General features: G+C 41.0%; 1 protein-coding gene across 3 annotated transcripts; it reads left to right on the top strand.

The window, feature by feature from the left end:
- Nucleotides 1-1320: 1320 nt before the first annotated feature.
- Nucleotides 1321-10264, top strand: LOC146660202 (endothelial cell-selective adhesion molecule-like). Of its 3 annotated transcripts, XM_085419959.1 has the most exons (8): nt 1321-1616; nt 1729-2014; nt 4260-4411; nt 6899-7091; nt 7196-7351; nt 7538-7660; nt 8537-8672; nt 9148-10264. In XM_085419959.1, the coding sequence occupies exons 2-8, from the start codon at nt 1744-1746 to the stop codon at nt 9683-9685; spliced, it is 1569 nt and encodes a 522-aa protein (XP_085276085.1). In that variant the 5' UTR covers nt 1321-1616; nt 1729-1743; the 3' UTR covers nt 9686-10264. The 3 variants fall into 3 exon arrangements, with proteins under 3 accessions (XP_085276085.1, XP_085276086.1, XP_085276084.1); XM_085419960.1 differs by lacking the exon at nt 1729-2014 and having other exon boundaries at nt 1323-1616; XM_085419958.1 differs by lacking the exons at nt 1321-1616; nt 1729-2014 and adding an exon at nt 2034-2849.
- The last annotated feature ends 604 nt before the right edge of the window (nt 10265-10868 follow it).

Below are 10868 nucleotides of genomic sequence, written 5' to 3'. Positions count from 1 at the left end.
GCATGTAGCACCTTGGTTCCTGGAGGAACGTTGTTTCGCCTCACTGTGTACTGTTAAACTGTATATGGTTGAAGTGACAATAAAGCCAACTTGACTTGAATTGAACTGAATTGAATGTCCTTCAAGAAGCCTGGAGAACTTTTCCTGAAGACTACTTTCACTATAATAAAAAAAAAAGAAAAAATTAAAGCAAAGGTAATGACTAGTTTGGGTGTTGTAGTCCTTTAATAATCAAGGAAAAGTAGTAAATCCACAATTTAAAAAAAAAATGCTTTTATTATAAATAATCCTGGTGTGGATTAGTTACTTACACATCAAACCAATGTTTTACAGGCAGAACATTGCTCATCTGAGTTTTTACAGACCCAGAGTGAAATTCACACAAGTTCAGCTTTCATTACCTGATCAGTGCGCCACTGAAGCAGACCCACTCTGCTCTGTCTTTGAAGATTCACCATGAGAAATTGGCATTCCTTGCTCTAACTGTCCACAATATGAAAGTCACAGGAAAAACCGACATGCCTTTTTTTTATGTTTGTTTGTTTGTTTTAACCCACTATGGTGCCACTTAAAATCCCTGTGTTTGAACAGTACACTTCAATTCTGCTTTAACAGCAATCCTTGATGTGCAGGGAAACATCAGGGTTAGCAAACTCACAACGCGAGTCTTCTTTCTCTGGGCCACATGTGTAATATTTATGTTTATGAGTTCTTGGTGCAGCCCCTCAGTTCATCTTCTCTCTTAAACAGACAGTTTTTGCTCCTCACCGTTCTTACCTTTAAGGTAACAGGCGATGATGCGTTTAGATCACTGTGGAGTGATTTTGGCCCACTCTTCTTTGCAGAATGCTTTAATTCTTTCACATTGGAGGGCTTTTGAGAATAAACGGTCTGTTTAAGGTCTTGCCAAAGCATCTCAATCAGATTTAAGTTGTTTTCTTTTGCTGCTATGTTCTGGATCACTTTCCTGGTGCATAACTCAAATGTAATTGAACTTCAGAATACAAGCTGATGGCAGGAGATTTTCCTTCAGGATTCTCTGGTATAAAGCAGAATTCAAGGTTCCATCAGTTACAGCAAGTGATCAAGGTCCAGACCATCAGGTGACTAGATTACTCAAAGAAAACAGATTTTAATCTAAGAACATCTTTACTTTTTACTGTAAATGATGCATCTGCCTTGAACCGTTCTATTTATACTGTATTTCAGCCCCTTCCACTGCAGAGATACATATGCTGGAACTAGGTTTTATATCAGGCTTCTTTTGTTGTGTTTTGTTTTTTATTGTACAAGAGCCATGTAGCTGACGCTGAAATGTTTGTGTGGGTTGCCATGACAACACCAAAGTGAATCTGAGATCGTTATTGTTTTCTATTTGTTTTCTTTATTTGCTTCTCATGCTTGTGTACATTTGCAGTAGGAAAGGTAATCTATGAATCCAGTGATATATCCTGCTTATAAGAAATGTTTCTGTTAAAATATTATTGTGAAGTAGTCACTTCCTGTGAGTTGCGGGAACCGGAAGTTGTGCGCGGGAGAGACAAGACAGAACGGTAACACGGCGGACTTTTCGGAATATACAACTTTTCTACTGCTGGTTTTACAAGGCGTACACGGTAAAAAATCATTATGCTGTTATTTGTTTAACACTTGTGCACCTTGTGAAAGGAAATAAGTGGCTGAGATGAATATCATATGTGCTATCGATATTATTTTACTTGTTTCTAGTTTTCACGGTGCTCCATGATTGTGAGAGGAATAAAAGAATTGTGGACATCAGTACGAAGCGTGGATTCTTTCGACCAGAGTAGAAACAGTGAAAACGTGTCCCAATCCATCTGGAGGCTTCGGTGTGCAAAGCTCTTCTCATCCTGCAGCAAGCTACAGGTCTCGGTTGCTTCTCATCCTGCAGCGAGCTACAGGCTTCAGTGGACACGTTGCTTTGCATTTTGTGACAACCAATCGGGAGCTGCAGATTCAGCGGACACTCCAAGAAGCGGTTTCAGGCTAAAGCGTGAGTCCTCAGGCTATATTGCGCAGTTATTATGCCTCATGAGTTGATGGATAGAACATGAGCTACAAATTTGCTGTAATGGACAAGGAATTAATTGTGTTCAAATTTCGGATTGTGTAAAAAAAACAAACAAACAAAAAAAGAAAAAAAAAAAAGAAAAAAAAAAAAAGGACAATCTGTTGAAGTTCTGGAAATTATTGTTGTTTTCTTACCTGTTGCTTGCAAGCTTCATGAAGGCTGAAACTGAAAATTTATTTGCTGTCATACGTAAGAATCTAAGCTAAGGTTCCTTTGTGTTAATTTTAATAATTCTCCGCCTATTACATCCATTCTTGTAATTACCTTAGTTATCTTGTCCTCTTCATAAGATACCCCCTTTAAAGTCTGAAAATGTCTAAAGATGGTCATAGTCACCCTGATGTTATGTCAGAAGTACAAGATGCAGGGGATTTGGAAGAGGAAAAAAGTGTAGTGTCTGAGAAATCTGAGACAAAAGCAAGAAAATCCTCTCGTGAAAGGCGATTAACGCCAAAAATGCAGGAACTGAAAGATCAAGAGTTAACTCAAAAGGAGAAGAGGTTCAAAGCAACATACGAGAAATGGAAAAGCAACGTAAGAGACATTCGCACAAAGTTAAAGCAAGTATGCTCTGAGAGTGACATGTATGATATGATGGATGAGGCTGAGAAGCTTGAGTCTGAATTAAAGGAACAGTATGACAGAATTCGACTCCAAACCTCACCAAGTCAAGAATTTCGAAGAAAGATCGATGCATGCTCAGCCGTGACGGCCGACTTGCTGCAGCTGATGAGAGTACGTCTGACTGAAGATGAAGGTGAGTTTGACACGGTGGCGGAAAGATCAAGGTTACGCGTGCTACTTGATAATGAATATGCTAGGTCCATATATGGATCCACAGCCTCCAGAGTTACTGCACCCAGCTGTCACAATTCTAACCATCTCTCAGAGTCACCTAGCATTCCAGCTATGAGAGCGGAAGTGGCTGCTCAGCTGGCTGCAATGGGATGATGACGGCGCTACAACCGCAGATGGTGAAGCCGCCAGTGGCGTGGAGACTGCTGAATGAGGCCACGCTAGTTGTACTGTTGGCCGGCTTGCAGCAGCGTCAGCGGTGTCACCATCCACTGAAAACAAAAAAGCAGATGGGGTGAGAAATGAAAAAGTGTCCTTATTACTCACCACAGCCGGTTCTTGAGATGTCCGGGAGGGCGGCTGCGGTGAGGAACGCCGGCGGCGCGAACGCCGTTTCCGGGTAGACGTCGGGGCCGGCGTATCAGGCTGAAGAACCTCAGGCTGGCCAAGTGGGGGGGCAGCCTGGATCGGAGAGTGGAGGTGAAGGGTGTTGAGCAGGAAATCCGCCACAATCGGAAAAAGATTGTCCAACACCCAGGGAAAACAAGTCAGTGTTTCCTGCAACCGCTTCTCCACAGCACAACGTAAACCCTCCGCGTGCGCTTCCAGCCACAGTTCACATAGACGATTTACTTTGTCTGTCACCTCCCTCCTGAACCTCTCCGAAAAGTCCGCTGGGTCCATCTGGCAGGATCGTTCTGTCACGGTCTGGAGGGCAGACCGTGGGGGATGTAGGAGAAAGGACCCAAAACGCAGACTTAATGGAATGAACAGTGGGTTTATTTACAGTGAGGTAATTGTACACCACACATTAAATCTCCAAAAGTGCTCCCTCGACTCCCGTGACGTGTCTTCTCCCAAGTGCTGGTATCCCGTGCTCTCTGCCCCTGTGCCTTCACACACCCCGTGTGTCTTGCAGTCCTGTGTTCCGCTGTCCTCCTGGGGAAAAACACAGACACAGCCGTTATGGCACCAACTCCGGCAGGCATACACTTTAACAACACTAGAAACACTGACATGGAGTCTAACTCAACGATCCTGCGCCGGAGGAAGCTCCATCGCTCTGTTAAGTAGCTCCCCCGACGATCCTGATCAGAAGCAGGTGTGTGGTAAGCTAGGCGTGACCAGCAGCTGGCAGGGCCACACCCATCAGGCCTGCAGGTGGCTGTCCTTCATCCTCCAGCCTCACACACACACACACACCAGCATGGAACACAAGAGCACAGTGCAGCAAACATACATCCAATACACTAATAACAATAAAGGTCCACACTGTTCACGAACCCCGAGTCCCCGGCACCGGGTCCGTGACAAAAGTAATAAAAAACTGTGATTTTTACAGTGTATTTTTTCCCTTTCTTCCTTCATCCAGGCATATGGGCCAACTTTTTAATACCCCTGAAAAATGGAGAAGTGATCGAGGGTCAGTATGTGGAGCTGCAGGCCCGGTACACTGGCGGCAACCCAAATTCCAAGAGTATCGCCTGGAACTTTTTGATGCCTAACACCAGCCAGATGAAGATGGTAAGGAAACAATTACACTTAAGTCTAATATACTGTATATCAAGCCAAGACAAGAAAAGACTTAAAGGTTTCTAATACTACTGTGCTGTGCAGATAGATGATCCAAAAGGAGGATCACAATCAAATAGATTTAGGGGAAGAAAGAGAACTCAAGAAGGGAAAGGATACAGGGTTTTTTTTTATTATTATTTCCCTTAGTGTCTCACCTTACTTTACTCTTTACAGGAAGAAACATTCATTAAATGTAAAAACATTTTCACTGATAAAAGAACAAAACTTAACTGCAATCTATTCAGAGTCGTATGTGTTTAGACAAGATAAAGTGAGCAATTCCCCTCTGACAAATTGTTCAATTCTATTGTATTTTATTTATACAGCACCAAATCACAACAACAGTCACCTCAAGTCACTTTATAGTGTAAGGTAGATCCTACAATAATAGAGAGAAAAACCCAACAATCATATGACCCCCTATGAGCAAGCACTTTGGCAACAGTGGGAAGTAAAAACTCAGTTTTAACAGGAAGAAACCTGCGGCAGAACCAGGCTCAGGGAGGGGCGGGGCCATCTGCTGCGACCAGTTGGGGTGAGAGAAGGAAGACAGGATAAGACATGCTGTGGAAGTGAGACAGAGATTATTAACTAGAAATAATATGTATATAAACACATAGTGAGCGAGAAAGGTGACTGAAGAAGAAATACTCAGTGCATCATGGGAATCCTCCAGCAGCCTCAGCATAACTCAGGGTCACCTGATCACGCCCTAACTGTACTACTTTAGCAAGAAGGAAACTCTGAATCCTAATTTTAAAAGTAGAGATAGTGTCTGTCTCCCCAATCCAAATCTGGTTCCACAGAAGCAGGGCCTGAAAACTGAAGGCTCTTCCTCCCATTCTACTTTTAAATATCCTAGGAACAACAAGTAAGCCTACAGTCTGAGAGCAAAGTGCTCTAATGGGGTGGTATGGTACTAATTATGTAAGTAACTAAAATTTGACAAAGTGATATTTTTTCCAAACTGCTAATATATGTTTCCTATGCATAATATAATAATAGTAATATGGAGAAAATAATTGACAAGAACCTATTGTGCCTTTTCCAGCTCTTGGTTTTGTTTTTGAATGCTATTAGAGTTGCTTGGCATCATTTGTAGTTGAAAGTAATCATAAATACCAATGCATGAGTTCTTGGTGCAGCCCCTCAGTTCATCTTCTCTTTTAAACAGACAGTTTTTGCTCCTCACCGTTCTTACCTTTAAGGTAACAGGCGATGATGCTTTTAGATCACTGTGGAGTGATTTTGGCCCACTCTTCTTTGCAGAATGGTTTAATTCTTTCACATTGGAGGGCTTTTGAGAATGGTCTTGCCAAAGCATCTCAATCAGATTTAAGTCCGGTCTTTGACTATTTTGATCACTCCAAAACCTTCATTTTTTTCTTTTGCTGCTATGTTCTGGATCACTTTCCTGGTGCATAACTCAAATGTAATTGAACTTCAGAATACAAGCTGATGGCAGGAGATTTTCCTTCAGGATTCTCTGGTATAAAGCAGAATTCAAGGTTCCATCAGTTACAGCAAGTGATCAAGGTCCAGACCATCAGGTGACTAGATTACTCAAAGAAAACAGATTTTAATCTAAGAACATCTTTACTTTTTACTGTAAATGATGCATCTGCCTTGAACCGTTCTATTTATACTGTATTTCAGCCCCTTCCACTGCAGAGATACATATGCTGGAACTAGGTTTTATATCAGGCTTCTTTTGTTGTGTTTTGTTTTTTATTGTACAAGAGCCATATTCGTTAGAATGTAGTATTTATCTAACAATACAGACCTGCATAATTTGTGTTAATTAAATTGCAGAGAATGAGAGCTGAGAATTTATAGATCAGGTTCAAGAACATTAATATTACTGTTTAATTTGGCCTTATAGGTGGAAATGTGAAGGTTAGATTTAATTTTATTCACAACTGAACATAGAAAACATGTCCAATGTTTAAACTGAGAACGTACCTTTTTAAAGTGTGGGCTGTGAGTCCGCCGTGCACTGTTTACCTCACCTGCCGATATGCGTCATGTGTAGTTGCTTTGGAGGAGGCTGTAAAACTTTGTGTAGAGTCCAGTAAAGGTTGATGAGTCAGTGAAGCTAACTTCTGTCCAATGTCAGTGATACTAAGGTGAGTTGTTGAAGATGTCCTGAACTTTCCTCTGTAAGCACTGCTGATTTTACCAGTGTTAGTGAAACTTTCTTTTCTTTAAAGTCTTGCACTTGGACATTTAGCAAATAAATCTCTGGAAATGTTTTGGATAAATACAAAGTCCATTACATCCCTGACCTGGATGTCAGTGACACAGGTCAGTGATATCTGTTATGCACAACTACTTCTTCGTGTGCTTTCTTTTATGTACTAAAAGACCCCAAAAAACCCCCTTTTTTTAATCTTCTTTTTGTTTCATGTGACGCTTGCTTTCTGTCCTTCTGTCCAGATCATCTCCTACACCGACAACGAGGTGAAGGTGTTTGACGGACAGTTTAAGGGCCGTGTCGGTTTCCTACATCAGATGCCATCATCAGATGTGTCGTTCTACATCAACAACACCCGGGAGTCCGATTCAGGAAGCTACATCTTTCAGATTGTTAATGATGGTATTACTGAAACGGTTACCCTGGATGTGAAAGGTAAGGGAAATTCACCCGTTGCACAGCTGTACTTCTCAGATTCACTGTGAAACAGTAAAACAGAAAGTCTTGTAATAAAACATTACATAATCCTCTCCCCTCAGTCCCTCCTTCTGTTCCGAAGTGCTCTATGACAGGGAAGCCAGAGGTAAAAGGAAATGTTACTCTGATCTGCATGTCCAGCTCTGGGAAACCTATTCCTTTGTACAAGTGGAAGAAAACCAGCCCCACCTCTGAGGTCTTCTTCTCACCCATGCTCAGTGAGTGCACAGCGAAAAAACAAAGAGTCATTGTTTGCTATAAATGTGAATTATTGATAGAAAAAGCAGCCTGCACACCGTCTTTTGGGATTGTCACTTAGCACATCTTTGAGAACTGTTATACATGTGAAATAATGTGTCTTCATGTGTGTTTGACTGTCTTTTCCATGTAAACTGCTGTGTTAGATGAGAAGACTGGCACTCTGAAGCTGAACAACCTGAGCAGCAACATGTCGGGGAAATACGTGTGCACAGCCAGCAACACGGTGGCAGAAAAGAGCTGCGCAATCGACCTGCACATTACCAACTGTACGCAGCAAGTGTAACCCTGGTTATGGTTTATTAATAAAAATAAGTGATGAAAAATAGTTATGGACCACACATTCAGATACACTATTATCAAGCATGAACAGCGAGCATCGATGTAATTAATTATTTCTGTTGGACACGATCATATCCTACTAATTTCTTATGACTGCTGACACGTCATAAGAAAACTAAATGAATATGCAGCGAACTTTCTTACATATATATTAAAATATTACAAATATACAATAATTTAGCAAAAGTATCATTATAAACCCCTATCACTCATGACTTACACAGATTCAAAGTAAAAAACAAACCCTGTTTGCCAGACATGTTTAACGTTGCTAGCATAGGGCTGTGACATTTTACATTGTAACCATTAGCTTAGCTGACTTTTCTATTCAGCAGCTAAGAAAATTATACTTTTGTCAAAGTTGGCTGAATTTGTCTTACTTTAACATGAGTCTGGACAGTCAACCATGCCCAACACAACCTAGCGTCCTGGGAATATATAATGTTGCAGAAGCCTGAAAACAATGGACAGCGGTAAATTAGTGATCAACATCGCAGCATTATTGTAGTGTCTTTACATTACAATATAAAGCGCCTTGAGGCAACAGCTGTTGTGATTTGTCCCTATATAAATGAAACTGAATTGTAGCTTAAAACTGATTTGCTAGGCCACAGCACAACTGGTCACCTGATTAGTCCATCTCTATGTCAAACAGAAAGGACATCTTTACATGACTCGAATATAAAACATTAATCTGCTTTTCTAGCCAGTGCTGTACAAGTACTATTGATTCTACACGAAATGAGGTAATAAAAGTGTTTTTAAATTCTTTGAGATAGTAATTGTATGTTCTTTAATTCCAGCCAATAAAGTGGGGGTGATTGTTGGTGCCACAGTTGGCTCAGTGGCTGGCTTCATCTTCCTCCTTTTTGTGTGCCTCGCTTTTGTCTTCGTGATAAGGAGAAGAAACAACGAGGATGACTTGGCCAATGAAATCAAGTGAGTCAGTGTGGCTTAAATGCAAGCAGAATTTTATCATTTAAAATTCGTAACAGCATCTCAGCTGGCCAGCAGATCTGAACCAGGACCCTTTTGCCACAGTGCTAAACAGTGTCAGTTCAGGCAAGTCATAAGTGGCAGCGTTGGTAGATGAAGTTCTTGTTGCTGCTGCTTTGAATCAAATTCATTTTAGTCCTTTGCAGATGACCCAGGTTTTACTTTTGACATGTACCAATTGCACAGGAATGCACATTTTGATCTTGCACATTTCTCAAACTAAAGTGATTCTATCACACCTGTTTAAGAAGCCTGTTTTTCAGATTTAATTTTCATATCCTGTGATAGCAGAAACAAATTACCATAGTTTCAAGATTTAATGAAGTACTCCATTTCAGTGTTACTGTGAACTAATTATGCATTTCTAAAAGTAATCTACACGCCACAAATAAGTAATCCTGCACCTCGATGTCTACAGGGAGGATGCTCAGGCTCCCAAGCGTGTGTCATGGGCTAAGAGCGGCATGGGTTCTGACATCATCTCCAAGAATGGCACCCTGTCCTCCATCGCCTCCAGCCCACACCACAAAGAGTCCTCCCATCACCACAACAACCACCACCACCACCTGCAGCAGTATCCACAGCGCCCCCCCTCAGACACTGCATCCATCATCACCGCCACAGGCAGCAATGCCGGCTATAGACCGTCCCGCCACCAAGGGGCCTCCACTCCCACCCATTACAGCTACAACAACAACACCACCCTGCCACGTGAACAGCCATTGTCCCCCGAGGCCGGCAGCAATGGCGGTTCCATGCCCAGACCCGAGCGCTACACCCAGTTGCCTCAGGCACAGGCGCTGCCGCAAACGTACAACCAGCCTCGGCTGCAGCTCCAGACCGCTCCCTCCCCGCCACCACTACCCACCTCCACCATCATGGCCTCCAACATCACCCGAATGGGAGGCGTGCCCATTATGGTTCCTGCACAGAACCAGGCCGGATCTCTAGTCTAGCATGAGCTAAGGGAATACTCTCACAAAGGATCAATTGCTGATTTTTCAAAGGGACTTTAATATTTAGCAAAGAATTTAAAATGAAAGGTCATTTACTGATGCCAACAAGCTCTCAGACACACTGTTTACTTCCTTTAAGAATACTTACTTATAGTTCTTTTGTACTCTGTATGCACTGTACACATTTGAAACTATGTATAGATATGATTTTCATACATTTGTCCAGTATCATCTTTTCTACTTTATGGATTTTAATGTTTTCATTTTTCATATTTAGATTTTTAAATGTAATTTCTTCCAAACTGTTTTCCTCCTGCCATTTACTAACCGCAGCTGGAACGCTGTGTGTGCTAATCTCACGGACAGAAAAAAAAGAGCACCAGCATGCTACACTTTATCCATTGTCTTTATTTAGAGAAACTACCTGAAGGACTCATAGGTCATTACTGTTTAAGAAGGAGAATGTTGCTCATAAACACTGGGTTTAATCTATGTATTATTAACTCTATTTCAGCACCAGACATCAAAAGACAACATAATGTGTTGTGTGATAAAGTTTGCCCTTGCAAAGTATCCTAATCCTTTTTCTTGGCTTTGCTTCTGTTGGGTTTTCAACTTGCTTTCAAAATGCTTTTAAACTCACTTCTTTAAATACAGATGAGCAAAAGCTTCTGATAATACTGAGCTGTTTAGGACTGCAGAACAGTAAATTTGCTTATATTCTTGACTAGTACTAATAACCAGTGTTGGGGAAGTTACTTTGAAAAGGTAATTAATTATAGTTACTAGTTACTTCTTCAAAAAAGTAACTGTTAGTAACTGAGTTACAATATTCTAAAAGTAATTAATTACTTGAAAAGTAACTATTGCGTTACTTTATAAAAATGTTTAACCCTCTGGGGTCCAGGGTATAATTGGCCATTTTAACCACTTCTGATTTGACCTCTACATTTCACCTTTAAAAACTGTTTACTTGTTTGGTATCATTCTTTTCAGCACAACCTCACGTGTCTGAATTTCCAGTTATGTTTTCATTTTGACATACTGTATTAACACAATTGATCTAAAATCAGACAAAAAACATAAAATCAGAGTAGAAAAAGTTATATTTTTTACTGTAACAACAACAAACATGTTTAATGAATTATATTTCATAACTTTAAATGCAAATATAAATTGTCAA

Source organism: Rhamphochromis longiceps, linkage group LG10, assembly GCF_057381845.1.
Source record: "Rhamphochromis longiceps isolate RC_006_pf linkage group LG10, R_longiceps_female_GT1.1, whole genome shotgun sequence".
Lineage (NCBI taxonomy): Eukaryota > Metazoa > Chordata > Actinopteri > Cichliformes > Cichlidae > Rhamphochromis > Rhamphochromis longiceps.
This window is presented reverse-complemented; position numbering and strand designations above follow the sequence as displayed.